The sequence below is a fragment of the Phodopus roborovskii genome, unplaced genomic scaffold (genome assembly GCF_943737965.1).
Source record: "Phodopus roborovskii unplaced genomic scaffold, PHOROB, whole genome shotgun sequence".
Taxonomy (NCBI): Eukaryota; Metazoa; Chordata; class Mammalia; order Rodentia; family Cricetidae; genus Phodopus; species Phodopus roborovskii.
This window is the reverse complement of record NW_026126470.1, coordinates 32,125,983-32,142,487: the sequence shown is the minus strand read 5'-3', so window position 1 is coordinate 32,142,487 and position 16,505 is coordinate 32,125,983. Positions and strand designations below refer to the sequence as shown.

At 47.1% G+C, this 16,505-nt stretch overlaps 1 protein-coding gene across 1 annotated transcript in view; it reads left to right on the top strand.

The window, feature by feature from the left end:
* Dscam (DS cell adhesion molecule) overlaps positions 1-16,505 on the top strand; it is a gene marked incomplete at its 5' end in the record, with an annotated part of 506,420 nt that overhangs the window by 384,523 nt on the left and 105,392 nt on the right. The window contains 4 exons of the mRNA XM_051191959.1: positions 5,122-5,318; positions 7,216-7,312; positions 7,817-7,945; positions 13,586-13,753. Of these exons, the coding sequence (XP_051047916.1) occupies positions 5,122-5,318; positions 7,216-7,312; positions 7,817-7,945; positions 13,586-13,753 (591 nt within the window). The remainder of the gene's footprint in view (positions 1-5,121; positions 5,319-7,215; positions 7,313-7,816; positions 7,946-13,585; positions 13,754-16,505) is intronic.

Below are 16,505 nucleotides of genomic sequence, written 5' to 3'. Positions count from 1 at the left end.
CCCCACTATGATGGACTGTCTGTCTGTCCCTCCCCCACTATGATGGGCTGTCTGTCTGTCTATCCCTCCCCACTTTGATGGGCTGTCTGTCGGTCCCTCCCCACTATGATGAGCTGTCTGTCTGTCTACCCATCCACACTATGATAGACTGTCCACCCTTTCCCACTACAATGGGCTGTCTTCCCATAGTTTTCTCCTGTATGATACTCTGGCCGCTAATGAGACAAATCGCTAGTACACCCATTGAGAGCATTTGATCCCATCCACCTTTCTGGGGTCAATGAGAAATGAAAGCCTCCAGCCGTCAAGCACATCCACACAACACCATGCTGCATGAGGTGGAAGCCAGGCTCTTTGGTGACTTCTTGGATGTGACAGGTACAAAAAGAATCCTAAGACAGCCCATCCCAGGACAGATCTTCCACCCTGTGAGCAATGCCTTGTCTACTTGGGACACAGCAAGTTTTCCCCTGTTACCCACTTGAAGCAGCGGGGTCCCTGGAGACAGCTTCCATCCTTAAGTCTCATCTTCAAGACTCTTGCTGAATCATGCTTTCACTTAACAGGGACTGAAATAGAATAGTGACAATTACATATTTGACAGATGTTGGTTTTCTGATGGAATAATAAGAAAAATAAATCGCAAACTCTGTGCCTGACTGTGGATCCAGCAATAGATATGTAGTTTCTTTTGCCATTCTGTCTATTTGAAATTACATCACGATTACATGAATTTGGGGATGTAAAAAAAAATAAATAAATAAAGCTTCAAAACTGTGTTCATACTGGAGAGATGGCTCAGCAGTTAATAGCACAAGCTGCTCTTCCAGAGAACCCAGGTTCAATCCTGAGGACCCACGTGCCGACTCACAACTGTCTGTGACTCCAGTTCCAGGGGGTTCAGGGCCCTCCTCTGCCCTCTATAGTCAACTGGCATGACCATAGCATGGAGGCATACATTCAGGCAAAGCATCCGTGGGCATAAAGAAATTAAATATCCTTATGACTCAGAACATCTCCAGAGACTCCCTATGCTCCCCTGACTTGTTAATCTGAATGAATGGAGAGATTGTGACTCCTAAGGAGGAAAGACTTGGAGGTGTCAAACATGGAAGATCTCGGATGACTCAGGATACCACCGCTGTGTCTGGGATGACCTTACAGCTCGGAAGGGGACCCATTCGGGTCCCGCCCTGTTTGACACGAGTTAGAAATGTTTATAGTCAGTCACTCCTCTCCACGTTTCTCTTTTGTCCTTCGCAAGGTGGAAGGGCTGAGTCCCGTTAACCGTTAACCGAGATGTGAAGCCTGTTGATCTTTGAGGTTGGTCTAGTCTCTCGGCTGGAGAGTTGAGTCATTTGAATAGAGTGAGAAGCACTCTCTCAGGTACTGTTTTCATAAGTATCTTAATAGTTAGCTGCTGATGGGAGGGGGTGAAGAAAGGCCAGTTTCTAGCATTTACCCCGTTTCGGTGATACAAACACCCTCACCAATGTCAGTGTCAAATTAAGGTGGTCACATCCCTTGTCACTGTGCTGTGAGTCAAGCAGAGAGACGCCCCGATGGCTCTGTCTGCCCAGGGGCTACGGCAATCCTGCATGACTGAATCTTTAAGCTGCAAGAAAGTAGGTCAGAAGACGCTCCCAACACAACACAAGAAGGCAGACTTGCTGAGAGTTAGGGAGCTATGGGGTAGCTAATGAGCGGAGCTTGCGAACCAGGTTCTCCTGATGTAAAACAACACCTGCCTTAATGAGTAATTTTGGAGGAAAGCTCACAGCACGCAGCTTTAGCCGAAGCCATCCTGGGCCTGGATTTGCTCTGAGGCTAACAGGTTTTCTCACAGCCTCTCCTTGGTACCAACCACTTCCTGCTAAATGACCCCCATCCATTTGCGATGCTTCAGGAATCGTGGCAGAGAGAGTAGCTAGCTGCACTGACACGCACGCATGCTGTCATCTCTCAGCGCCCAGGATTGTGACAAGTGAAAAGGTCGCCATGCCTCCAAACATCAGCATTGCAAAGAAGCCATGGCGGTGGCTCATTAAAACAAATGGGTCCTTCTGACCATTCTAAGCAGGATAGGGAAGCACAGGCTAGCTGAGTGTTTCTGACTAAACGCTGGCTTCATTACCAGAATTAAAAGCCCCATCTTGACGGGACTCTCACCCAAAAGAGAGAAATGACTGAAAATGAGGATGGTCTCTGGCAGAATAGCATCAGCGAGAAAAATCCCAGGCCGCGTGGTGTGTTGAAACATGTCTCCCACATAGTGTGCAGCAGAGCTTGTTAACAGCCTGAGAAAGGAAGGTGTAGAGGTCCAAACGATGGCTCAGTAGGTCACGGCATTTGCCGCCAAGCCCTGTGACCTGAATTTGATTCCTGGAATTCACATGGTAGAAGAAGAGAGCCAGCTCTTGCCAGTTGTCCTCTGACCTCCACATATGTGCCGTGGTGTGTGTGTGTGTGTGTGTGTGTGTGTGTGTGTGTGATATTTTCAAGGAAATGGAAAAAGGCATGTAAATCCTCATAGCAGTGCTTCTGTTTATATAGAGCACTTTTCCCTCCTCTTCAGTAGATTTTAAATCATTGCATTCTGAGACACTCCAGCCTTCCCACTGCCCTGGGCTCCTGCCCAGAAAACCCCAAGGAAGGCAGGAGCCCTGAACTCATACTGGACTCTAAATACTAACACTGGAAGAAAATCTTGGGCAAAACCTCCATTTTTCCTGCCCCCCAATCCCCTTTTTTACGGACACTGTGTAGTGGGTAACTTTACCCATGAGTCTGAGACACTTAAGACCATAAAGCATGGAAGATCCATGCAAGAGAGCCATGTTAGGCAATGAAAAAAATAAAATTTCAAAACACGCCACAATGTGAATGACCCCTGAGCCCATTATGCTTGAAGAACTTGGAAGGCTAGCATGAGGGCAGACATCGCATGGTCCCATTTATAAGACATACCCATAAATGACACAGAAGAGTGGAACTTGGTGCCAGAAAGGTAGCTCAGTGGCTTAGTGGATAAGGGCACTTGGCTGCCTGGCATAATGACCTCATTTCAATCTCCCAAGGACTCACATGCTGGAAAGAGAGAATATATACTCACAAGTTATCTATGATCTACACATGCACTGTGGCATACACACACTCAGAAAGAAAGAGAGGGAGAGGGAGGGAGGGAAAGAGAGAGAATAAATATATAAAAGCTAATAAAAATTTTAAAATAAAGTCAATGATCCCCTTGGGGTAGACAATGATGGCCTTGGGGTAGACACAGTGAAGTGACTGGGTTAGAATAATGTAAATGCTAGTTAGAAATTGATGTGGTGTGGGATCATTTAACTCTGTGAGATCCTGAAAGGCTATGCATTATATATGTACTTCCATATTGTACAAATGTGTATACCTGTATATGTAGTTAGTATTGTATATGTACATATATTGTACATTTGGTAACAAACACATACTTGTTGAGTAGAGCCAACCTCCCCGCAAATTCTGGAAACATTTCACAGCAGATGTAACATTGTCCACACTACAGGCTGCACTACAGAAGACCCTGGTTGTGACTAATTACCTCTGCAAGGCCGCATTTCCACAGAACGCCATATTATGAGGGGTCAAAGGTTCACAAACCTTGGACGAACACAAATTCAAGTTTGACCCTAGAAACAAGGGAGAGGTCTTTCTCTCTAGGACTGAAGAAATGGGGACATGTGGATTTGTTTTTGGTAGTTCTCAAGAGATTCCTGGTCCCTTTGCAGGCATTGCATCCCTTACCCCTGTTTTGAAATACACCTCTATGTATTATTTATTTATCTATTTAGCCTAGTACTTCAAAACTTGCATCTGATCTTTCTGTCATCTTGAGTCATTAGGAGATAACTCTCAATCACTCAAGCGTACAGAGGTTGCTTTTGTACTTGTGGTGTGAGAGCTCATGGCCACCTTCATCTGGCAGAAAACCAACAGAGCAGGCAGAAGATCAAGTCCTTCCAGGGTGTGTTCTGGTTTGCTTTTTGCTGAATTTCCCCAAGCTTATTACCAAAGGAAGGTCATCCCCACCTTAATTCTCTAGCATGAGTTTATTGTGAATCTAGGTCAGGCTGTACAAGTGTCAGATTCTCTCCCTGCGGCACGAGCCAAGGTCATCAAGGTCATCAGTGCTGTTAGTCATTTGGGCTTTTTTTTTTTTTTTTTTTTTTTTTTTTTTTTTGGCTTTTTGTTTCTCGTTTTCTCTAAAGGTGAAGGATTTGGGGCACCTGAATGAGAAAGTCTGCCTCCTAACTCTCTGCCTGTCAGATAACCAAAGCACCACTACATGAGAATTCTCAGATAACCAAAGCACCGACACCATGTTGCTTGTAGCTTTCCAGGGTCCATTTTGGTTTTGACCCGTGTTTCCCTCTCAATTTCTTGTAACTTTGGAATAAATCCCAGAAAATGTGTTTTAAAACAGGCTTCCAGATTTCCAAGTTGTTTGCATAGTTGAGAATGGAATCTTATGCCACCCATGGATGAGGGCAAAATCATACAGATTAAGTGTGAATAAGAAGAAAGGAAATGCAGGCTTCATGAATAAAGGTTGTCTTCTTGTCTGTCTTCCTCCTCCTCCTCCTCCTCTTCTTCAAGTTGATGATGAGGCATGGAAGTTATGCAAGGTAGGTTAGGTGTGAGGTCTCTAGGGAAAGATTTAATGGCTATTTGCAAAGTGTGTCTTCGGATATGTGAGCCAAGTACAGTGTGAGAAGTAATTACCAGGATTGATGTAATTTCACAAGTAAGGCTTCCTCCCCAGAGCTGAAGAACCATCATTTGCCTGTGTGCTCTGGTGACAGAGGCCATGCCGCCTTCTGGCTCACATCTGGCCCCATCAGGCCTGGAACAGTACTGCAAACCCTTGAATATGACCCGACAAGGCAATTTGTGCTCTGGGCCCACCACAGTCTATTGTTCCTCTTAGTTCTTGCTCAGCACTTTCTCAGATACGTTTTATTTCAAAGAACTGTCTCTTTAAGCATCACTGAATGTGGGTGGCGGAGGGAGAATCGAGAATATAGCTTTGCTGAACAAGGCCTGTCTTCTTTGTGTTTTTTTTTTTTTCTCTTTTATTAGTTCCTGCCATGATAACCTCTTATCCCAACACTACCCTGGCCACTCAGGGTCAAAAGAAGGAGATGAGCTGCACAGCGCATGGAGAGAAACCCATTATCGTCCGCTGGGAGAAAGAAGACAGGATCATAAACCCCGAAATGGCCCGCTACCTGGTCTCCACCAAGGAGGCGGGAGAGGAGGTGATCTCTACTCTGCAGGTAAAGATGTCAGCTATGACAGAAATGGGGCAGAGGAGTTCTGGGGCCATCAATCAGCCTCTTGCACAGTCCTGGGCATGACCATAATGACTTGTGACTATCCTGTTGGACCTACCTACATGGACAAGGTCACCGAGTGCCCTTCAGAAGTAGAGCTTCACAGCCACTGTCCACAGAAAACAGCAAAACACTGAAAGATGTCTCTTTAGAGGAGTTGTCCTCAGAGGGGTAGAGTGTGTGCAATGTGCACGTTCAGCCGTCTATAAAACACAGCATGAGCTTTGAGGCAAAAACAAAACAAAAAGCCCACAACAAAAATACATTTTGAGAGCTAGAGAGATGGCTCAGCAGTCAGTGGGATGTGCTGCTCTTCCAGGGGACCTGCGTTCAGTACCGAGCACCCACGTCAGGTGGCTCGCAACGTCTAGATCTAAGTCTTCAGGGACTCGTGAACACATGCACCCAGGCCCCAAGACATGTACATGTAACTGGGAACAAAATGATTTCTGAGAAAAAGAAAAATGTTTTCCTTCTTCGTAGGAAAATCCAGCAGGGAGAATATCCCACCATTAATCTAGAATCAGCAGAGCTAGAAGGAAGCGTGTGTGTTCTCCGTTGAGCACTGTGGGTGTCTGCCCTGACTGCACAGTGTTTTCGTAATGAGGGATGCTGATACAGAAGCACACACGTGAGGGTGATTTACAGCCATGTGCTTGGCTTGGAACAGATGCTGGCTCTGCCTCCAGGGTGCAGTCCCCGAGCCTCGATGGTGCAGAACACCGGTGGGGTCCTGAGGACACAGGCAGTACAGCCGTGCCTTAGTTCCAGACACCAGCATCCAGAAGTGAGGATGCTGCAGCCATTTATATGGACACCATAGACTTGCGTGTAGCACGCATCCACACACACACACTTGAACACACTCTGCTCTGTTAAGCATAGCAGACACAATGGGAAATGAGTGGAACTGCCGTAGAAAATCCTGAAAGGAAACGGTGTGTTCACAAAAGGCGTCTGTGGGAACAGAGTGGTGGGTGCAGAAAACTGACACATTCATAGATGTTTGCTTCCTTAAAATCACACCGCATGGGGGGGGGGGAAGAGAGAAATATATGGAGTCTAACCACAGCAGCCCACGTAAATCAGACATCCATTCCAGCAAGATGGGCAGGCCTGCTTGCATGCTTATAATTTCATGGACGTAGTTTGCCCTTAGGAGATGTAAACGTGTGTGGGTTTGTGTATGCCAGCCTATATCAGTCTGTGTTGGTCTGAGGATGAGTATGCCACTGTCAGTGTGTCTGTGGGCAAGCGTGCATATGTGCAGGTGAGTCTGTGAGTGTGGACATGGGTGTGTGAGCTTGTATGTACATCTATGAAAGTGGATACGTATGCGTACATCTATATTTGTATCTGAGTGTGTGTGGATATGATTGTGTATCTCTGTATGTCTGTGTTTGTCCACGTGTGTGGGTGGGAAAATGTGTGTAGAAGTGTCTCTTTGTGTGTTACGTGTGACAAGAACGCATATATATATATATATGTGTGTGTGTGCATATATATATATATATGTTTGAGCGTGTATGAATGCTTCTGTGTTCATGAATGTGCTGTGTGTGTGTCTGTGTTTGTGTTGATGTGTGTTAGTGTGAGTGAGTGTGGGTATGCCTGTGTCTTTGTGTGTATCTGTGTGTCTGTGCGTGTCCATGTGTATGTGTGTCTCCGTGTTAGAGTGCTAATGTTATGTGTGTCTCTGTGTCGGTGTCCATGTCTGTTAAGTAGTAATAAGTGCTGGGAATAGCAGGAAGGGAGGGTTATTCTCCCACTGGAAGCCATGTCTGCTGATCTCCAGCTAACGCTACCAACTAAAGTGACTACTTTTCTGCTTTGGTCACAGATTTTACCAACAGTGAGAGAAGATTCTGGCTTCTTCTCCTGCCATGCTATCAACTCTTACGGGGAGGACCGTGGAATAATTCAACTCACGGTGCAAGGTAGGGCGGATATAGCAAAAGGAATTCGGGGCGAGGTGTGCTCACTTCAAGAAGCAGAGCAGCCCCAATCAACTGGGAGCATTTTAATTCTCAGGAAATCCTGTCTATGTGGGAGAGTGGCACAAATCTGGCTTCTATCGGAGGGTATGACTATGTTAGGGTGAAGCCCTGGGATGCAAGGAGGGAGACCCGCGTGGGAACCAGAGCAGGTGAGAGGTCAGAGACTCAGGCCAAGTGCAGACAAGCGTGGCCAGTGTTTTCCACTCCATCTTGGGAGCCTGAGTACTAGACAGGAGGATGAAACTGAAGCCCAGCATCTGGGAGTGAGCGTGCTGCAAACGGAGTCTCATGGGGATGGGGCAATGCCTTCTGTCTAATCAGAAAATAATTGGCTGGCAAAAGCTTTCAACCAAGAAGCGCCTGCTAGCTGTAGGCAGCTCTTACGCTGGAGTTTATGCCCAGGCTTGATTTGAACTAACCCCGGCCTTTCTGTCGATGGTACAGAACCCCCAGACCCTCCCGAGATTGAGATCAAAGACGTCAAAGCACGCACAATCACGCTCAGGTGGACCATGGGGTTCGACGGCAACAGCCCCATCACAGGCTACGACATCGAATGCAAAAATAAATCAGGTAAGCTCTTCACTCTCCCCCTGAGTTGTCTCCCTCTCGCACGCCCTCCTTCCTTCCTCCTTGTTTCTTCATTGTATGTCCACAGCTCCTCTACATACTTATGGATATCAGAATGCTCTTTCTATTTTGTCCATTTCTCCCATGGTTATGTCCAGGTTTGTTTTTGTTTTGTTTTTCTGTGCCCCTTTCTGAGTGTCCTGGCTATATACCTCAGCCTCGATCCCCACTGGTCTTGGCAGGCATTCCCGCCACCGCAGGCCTGCCCATGAATACCAACAGAAATAGGCTTCTGTCATGGTCTTTCCTGGTCGCCAGCCTCCTTTGCCTTCAGATAAGTGACTGACCCAGAGTACAAGCCTGGGTCTTCCATCCCGAGGTCCAAGCTCCACCATGCCAGTGTTTGTAGGATGTGGCGTACAACAAGTTTATGCAGAATGAGGAAGGCTAGTCTCCTTTAAAATGCCCTAGGGACAGGCCAGGGAGCACTCAATCTGTCCACAGCCAACACATAAAAACGACCTAGCTAGCAGCACCACGCCAGCCGGGCATTCTCACTGGCAATTTTCCAGAGGCCATTACAGGCCAACTTAGAATCTCATCGTCTCTCTGGCTGCAGACAGAATAACACCACTGTGGCCTCTAGCCAGGATTCTACTGTGTCTTGTAGAAGATATGGGGCCGGAAAGCAATCTGCATTGGAAGGGTTAATATACTTCTAGAGGCACAAGAGTATTTTTTTTTTCTTTCTTTCTAGGTCAATGTGTTGCTTCACATTGCCCTGTCAGGGGTGATTTGGTCACTTTTGAGATGAGATGTAGCAACAAATCAAACTCAAGACAGCTGGAAAAAAGCAGGTCTAGAGGGCAGGATGTATCACTAGCAGTGTGCCAGGGATAGAACCAGGGATTGGTTAGCAGAAGTGAGGAATTAGAAGAAGGAGAATTGGGGGACTCAGAGAAAGTGTCAAGTGTGGATCTATGGTTAAGGATCTTATCTAGGATAGCTGGGTTTTGGGTGCATAAAAGAACAGGCTCACTGGTCTCAGAGTTTCAGATGGGAATGTTGCATGCATGCAACCCCAGGAAGACCCTTGAGGTGGGCAGTGCAGCTCCAAGCCACAATGTCCCTGGGGAAAGCAGTGGAGCAATACCTAGGCCTCAGAGTCGTGACAAATGGGCTTCTCCCCGGGTCAACTAGGAGAGAGGGTGGTTTTGAAGAAAAGGGTCAGATGGAGCACAGAAGAGTCCTGAGAGGCAGGACTTGAAGAAAACAGTGGAAACAGGTGGTGGTGATGAGCGCCAGTAGAGAAGCAGGCAGGAATGGAGTCATTCAACAGGACCCTGGTGGCAAGAGGAGCCCTCACCTTCCCACAGGCTCAGCACCAACTGCCCGTGTTCCTGCGAATGGAGCACACAGCAGCCTCCCACTGCAGAGCAGTCCAGGTCTATGCTTGCCTTCAGGGAAGGTTCCCACGCCAACAGCTGGTACCCACCCAAACCAACAGTAGGGAACATTAGGATCCAGCTCATGGTGGCCCTCTGCTGGCCTGAGCTTAACCTTGCTATTCCTCTGTCTGTCTGCCTTCTGCTAAAATGGAGGCCATTACAGAGGTCAAGGCTACCTCTGGCAGGAAGACTTAATTCCCCTGGACCACAGAGCCCCCATTCCTTCTTAGTGCTCGTTTTCCCTGGCTGGTCCTGTGACATGCATCAAGTGTGCACCTCTGTGTGTATCAACTGCCATATCCATTCATGCATGTCACTCCACTAGCCTGGAAGTTGGTTGGACCCCCTCTTCCTGCTAGGGCTGTCCCCACACTGTCCATTGTTCTGAATACCTGACGGGCAGTGGACGTTTAATCGATATTTAATGAGTCTTGAGACAGAATTGCGCTTAAAATGCTTCGCTCATTTTCCGACACACGGTCGCCCTGACAAGTGCAGCCTTTTGAGTTGTTCAGAGAGGCATGAAAATAATTACAAGATGCAGACCTACAAAAGCTCACCTTGATGGAGTTAACTCACCATCTAAGAAATCTCAGTGCATGCCCCTCTCGGTGCCCTGCAAGTTTCTCAGAGCTGGGCTCTGCTATCCTTCTTTCTCCGGGTCCCTGGCACTTGGTACATTGTCTAGTGTGAATAGAACGTGGAAGAAACATTCCCTGTGTTTAATTTACAGATTTCAGCCTTAGAGTAGGAAGCCCTGGAGGGAGGACAAAGCCGCTCTCTTAGTAGGTAGTGGCTGCACGCAGTTCTGTAAACCATGTGTCTGTCAGCATAATCATGAGCTATGTCCTTCCTCGGGAACTCATTGCCATAATCTATAAATGAATACAATTTCTAAGCTAAGTTCATAGAAAACCCATCCTCCGGGTTTCAGGTCTTCTGAGAAGTCTTCCCCTACCAGCCATCCCTATGGGCTCCAAACTAGTTGCTATCTATTCTCCACAGAGCAAAGATCTCCTCAGAGTACCCTTTTACAGGCTGTAGCTTGGGTTCATCCACACAAGGCTTCCTCAGCCCATACATCTGCTCGTGTGGGCTCTGCCCTCTACTGGACTACAGTTGTAACATCCACTCTCTGCTCTCATCTGGGAAGGGGCGTAGCCCCTTTTTCTTCTGGGCCTGCTCTGCCGGCCTCTCCTCTCTTTCCACCTTCAAGAGTGTGGAGAGCTTCAGCACCTTGGTCAGCGCCTAGCAAACCAAGAGCGTCAGCTCCCTGTCAGTCCTGGGCAAATAGGGCTTGTTGCCTTGTAGCCCAAGACACGCTATCCCTTGGGGCAGATATTGTCCTCCAAACCTCCTCTCCTGAAGCTTCACCAGGACTGTGAAGCTTCACCAGGAGGACGTTTCCCAGTGTCCCTGTGCGGCCGTCTTCCTTTGAACTCTCTCCTTATGTTCAAGCCTTCTATGTCCTTCCCTAGGAGTTCCAGTCACCCCTGCTCACATCCCGATCTTTGACCTTTAACACATCTCTGTAAGCCAAGTCCACTGCTTCACTGGTGTCCCTGGTGAGCCTGCCATGCTCTGGGGTCACGCATCTGACCTCCAAGCTGAATGTGTTCGCGGAATTTGTCAGCTTTCCAGGCCTTCCCAGGAGTACTTGGAGCTGTGGAGTCAGCAGTGGATATTGGACTTCTCTGCTTTCTTCTCCCACAAGCCACTTGGGGGCCTGACACTTTGCAGTGGAAGCTTCTAGCGTATGCTTGCTGAAACGGGCTGTACAGTCCGGTCCTGCGCTGCTCTCTGAACTTTACCTTCTGCAAGCACGTAGCATTTCTATAACTTTTGGCCAGGATTGCCTTCTTTTATATCTGATACAACTGTCCATGCATCATTCCTCCTACCCTGTAAGCCTAGACCTCGCAGCGATGTTACTGTGGCGTAGCAGTCCTGAAGCAGGCGTCTGGTACTGTCGTCTCATGAAAGGCCTGGGAGAAGATGTGAAGGTCGAGTGCTGTAGAAGCAGGAGCCTGAGCTTGAGACAGCACAGTCGAGGTCAAATACCAGCCACTACTTATCACTATCTGTGTGTAGACTGGGCTCCTCGATCTTCACTGAAAACCAAATCCTTAGCTTGTCAGGCATCCTATGGCTTCAATCAAATGAGACCGCTATTCCAAACAATATCAGAGCATCCCAGATAGTGAAGTATCTTTTCCAAAAAGGTCTGTAGGCACAGTATCCCCAAGACTGAGATCCGACAAGCGTAAAAGCACAGACATTGGCAAGCCCCCCCCCGGGGGGGAGGGTTCCCGTGTACTCACAGACCCAGGAGCCACAGGAATAGAGAGCCTGTGTTTATGAGGTGCCCTGCCTCGTGCCCAGATGGAAGAGTGGAATTAAAGGTAAAATGCACACATGCAGACCAGAATCCGAGTGTGCAGTCTCTGAGTGGGGAATGTCTGGGGACAGCTGCAGAGCAAAGCAATAAAATTTCTTTGGGGACATCTTACACTTCCGGCCCAACGTCTGGAGGGATTGTGTTTTCTACAGGTAAAAGCAAATTCTGGGGAGAGGGAGACTTCTTAGTCAAACTGGAAGGTTGTCTTGCAACTGGATCTCCTACAGGGACTTAGCAGGTGCCCCTCTGAGTACTTAGCTGGACCCATAGTGTCTTTCCCCTCCTTGGTTTTCACATGACTTGGGAAGGCCAAGGAAGAATAGACGTCAGTACATAATTCATTTGCCTCTCCACGCTCTCGGTCTCTTCCACGTTCTGCATGTGTAACTGCAGTGAAACAGTTGTGTCTCCGTTGGTCCTTGCATCTTCAGAAACTCGCTTATTATCTTGATAGAACCTTCAACCATCCAAATGCCTGCGTATCACCATGCTTCTTTGTACCTTGCAATACTAATGGTTCCTCCCTGTACTGAAACGTCTTCTGCAGGAAACCTGGCTTCTCTCTATGTGACAGGCTCATCGTTAGGCATCATTTCATCGACATAAATTTCTTCCCCCTCACTCATCCTCTATCGAGTTCACCCTTTAGTGTTCAGCCACATTTTCTCCATGGCAGTATCCCTACTTCCAGTCTTCCCAACTCAAAACATGCCTATACTTTGATAGTGATGATCCTTTTCCATTATGTGTGATTTCCTTAAGAAGAAAAATCCCTACAAGCAGACTGAAGTTATGCATTTCTGTTTCTTTAAGTTTTAGTTTGCCTTGGCATCAGGCAGTCCCCTTAAGCTCATCACCGGTGAGACAAAGGAGTTGGCATTGCCAAGACTCCATGAAAACCCTCAAGTATGTTGAAGATCACAGGACTGGGTAGTGGTGGGCAGGTATACATCCTCTCCATCCATGGCCACAGGGTGTCTTTTCTCCTACAACAACTCCTGCTAATGACTACCCACACTCAGTCAACGGCCCAAAGCTTCTGATATAAGAAACTTAACTGATCTCATTATCTTCTACCAAAGCCCCGAAATCCTTCCGCTCACATATTCCATGACATCTCTTCACGATAGGGAGGTGCTGACATTCAAAATAGGTGAGACTGAAAAAAAAAAAAAAAGAATTTTCCCGCCACAAAAGATTCAGGGTAAGATGAGTTTTTAAAAATTAAAACTCATCAAAGTGTTTACTTTGTGGTATTTACACTGAGGCTTGGGTGGAATGATCTTAGTTTTGTCACACTTGATTTGGGAAGGAAGGGTCAGATACAGTGAAGAGCTTTGCTAAGCCTTTGTACAGTGTAGGACTGGGGACCTGGATGGGGAGCAATGTCTAAAGCATAGCTTATCAAAGTGCACTGTAGGAGAAGCTCTTGTGTGCGGCCAAGGCTTCCATGGAACCAGCTTCCAGCACCTGTGTTTCCCATTCCGTTCTTCCCCCACATATGTTCTGTGTTTGTTCAAGCTCTCTCCCTGTCCCAAGCTCACCTCAGTCCTTTACCCACTGGCATGGGTAATACATGGTGACCCCATTACACCACCAGCTCTTACTAGAAGCTGGAAACGTTGTATTAAAATGTCGCCTTGGGGGTATTTTTTTTTCTTCCTTCCTTTCTCTTCTTTCTTTCTTTATCTTTTTTCTTTTTCTTTTTTTTTAAATTCCTGTTGTGAACTTTCAAAGGCAGAGTAAAAAAAAACTCACATCTCTATCTCTTCTTTTTTGAAAAACAAAACCCAAAAGACTCCTGGGATTCCGCTCAGAGAACCAAAGATGTTTCCCCTCAGCTGAACTCGGCCACCATCATTGACATCCACCCTTCCTCCACCTACAGCATCCGCATGTACGCAAAGAACCGGATTGGCAAGAGCGAGCCCAGCAACGAGATCACCATCACGGCAGATGAGGCGGGTAGGTGGCACTGGTTAGAACCTGCCGTCCAGCAATGCACTCTTGTGACTTAAACATGTAACTGTAGATCCAGGCCTGTCTCTGCTCCTGATAAAGTCCTTTGATGTGGGCTTCCCATGGCTCCACACCATATAAAAAATGCCCACAGCACCTTGCCCAGCTTTGAGGTCATTCTTGCCATTCATATGGTCACGGTTCTTAATATAGAAATGTGAAGCTGTCAGTGGTGTGGGGCTCAAGGGTCATTGTTGTTGTACAGCCCCTTGATTTGATGCACTGGACCCAAGTTGATGGGAAAAAGGATGAGTGCATTCCCAAGACCCATGAGTTCAAGTGTGGGATGAGAGAAGCGTGTGTTAAGTCAGAAACTTGTCTGCGGGCAAGTGGAGAGGCACAGGTTACTTAATGTTTGGCATAATCACTTTATTGCTCTTCCACCATAACGAATTGTTTCTTATTGAATGTTGGAAACCTTGAAGATACAAATAAGCATTTTGAAACAGACAAAGCAACTTCTACCACCCTGTCATGTGGAGCCGACACAGGGCCAGGTTGCCAGAACCTTCTAGGTCATTTTTTTTTGTGACCTCTTTCATCAATCTCACACACATTTAAGCATGCTCACCAGCATGCAAACCCACATGTGTGTACACACAAACATGTGTGTCTACTCCAGCCTGCCTGGGTGGAGTTAACTGGTTAGTGGAAGACTGAAAATCTGGGTTGTGGCTGGTAGATGCTGACTGAGGATGAGAGGAAGTCAACGCCTTTGGGCTTCTGTTAGATGGACACAAGGAGCCAATATCTGGCTTGTTTCTTAGAAAGGGAGGAGTGACTGCTACCCAAACCTACCTTTGCTTCTCCACTGCCAAAGATTTTCATAAGCTTGATCCAAGGTCAGACCATCAGCCGTCATCTTCCAGTGACTGTGACTCACCTAGAAGTTGGTATCAACTTCCAGCCAGGTTGCTATTGACTTTCCCACTACCTACTCTGTATTCTGCATAGACACTGTATTTGTATCTCTGAAATACTTTTCTATGATTCACAGTGGCATACCCCACCGCATATGTAACAAAGTCCACGTGGTTAGATATGTTGCTCATTTTCAACTTTTCCTTAGTGTAAACTCTGCAATAGCAAGCACCCTGTCGTCTTTTTCGAGATTATTTCTCCACGCTAAATTTAAAGTGTGAGATTTTTTTTTATTAATTTATTTTTTTATATTCCAAGTTCAGTTCCTCCTCCCTCCTCTCCTCCCATCTGCTCCATGGAGAGGGTAAGACCTCCCCTAGGAAGTCTACTAAATCTGTCTCATCACCTCATTGAGGCAGGACCAAGGTACCCTCCTCCACCCTCACACCCCTGTGTCTAGGCTCAGCAAGGTGTCTCTCCATACAGAATGGGCTCCACTAATTCAGTTTGTGCATTAGTGTTAGATCTTGGACCCCCTGCCAGTGGCCTCATACATTGTCCCAGTCACACCATTGTCACCTGTATTAAGGGAGTCCATTCATTCTTATGCAGGTTCCCCATTTGTCAGGCCTGAGTCAGTGATCTCTCACTAGCTTGGAGTCAGCTGCTTCTGTGGGTTTCCCCATCATGGTCTTGACTCCTTTGTTCATACTATCACTCCTCCCTCACTTCGGTTGTACTCCAGGAGTTTGGCCCATTGGTTAGTTGTAGATTTCTAAGTGTGAGTTTTGAACCATCCCAGCCACAGAATTGTACATCTTTCCTGTGTGGTCAGTATTAACTCTTAAGGAAATAAGTTTAAGTGTGTGAACAGTACAGTACCCGTTTCTCCCATCCAAGTACTAACCAGGTCTGACCCTGCTTGGCTTCCAAGATCAGACAAGACTGGGTGTATTCAAGGCCACAAACCAGGGCCCTGTTTCTCAGTGCAGGAAGACATTCAGTCATGAAAACGTTGTTTAAGGGCGGATGCCAGGATACCTTCATGTTTGATCCTTGGACTCTGTCTTCGTGTCTTCTCATCTGTAAAAGAGGCCTTTTCCTCCTTATGCAGACATACCTGATCACTGGGAAGCTGAATTCCAAGCTCCAGAAGTACTTTGATCTTCTCAGAAATAACTGAAAACTGAACGTTGGCATATATTTCAGCAAAAACAGTACATTAACATGCTTACTTGTCCCTAACTTCCTGGAGTTACAGTCTGCTGCCTATTCACGGATTAAGTTTTTTTTTCCCCACATTCCTCAACCTAATGTGTATCTTTTGACCACATGCCCAGTGTCCTCCTGTCCATCACCTCCTCTTTCCAGCAGTATCTCCTGCAGCTGTTCCCCCCGATGGCCTTTATTAACACTACTGTTGTTGCAGGCTGTGTCCTTTCCTCTTCACCTCTGAAGCAGCCTCTGGTTGCCATGACAGCCTCTCTCCCTGCATCCAGAAGGCCAGGTGAACAGCTCTGGCTGCTGGTGTCTCTGCAGACAGAAACAGAGTCTGTCTCCTTTGGTTTCCTGACCAGGATCTTGGATGTTACCTAGGTGCTGGCTTGGGCATCCCCCCTTGGGATCTGATTTTGACATTCAGATGAGCAAGAAAAAGAATAGAATAGCAGCTAGGCTTTATCTTGGGGCAGGGTTTGCAAGACTAGATTCAGAAAATCCTTTTCCATGTGTGACTCATGGGTAGGCATGCCACTGCACTGACCAACGGTCCCTCCTTAGAGCTGACTGCAGTGGCTACAGATGCTGAAGCCACCTCTTGCCAGTGATGCTGTGAAGG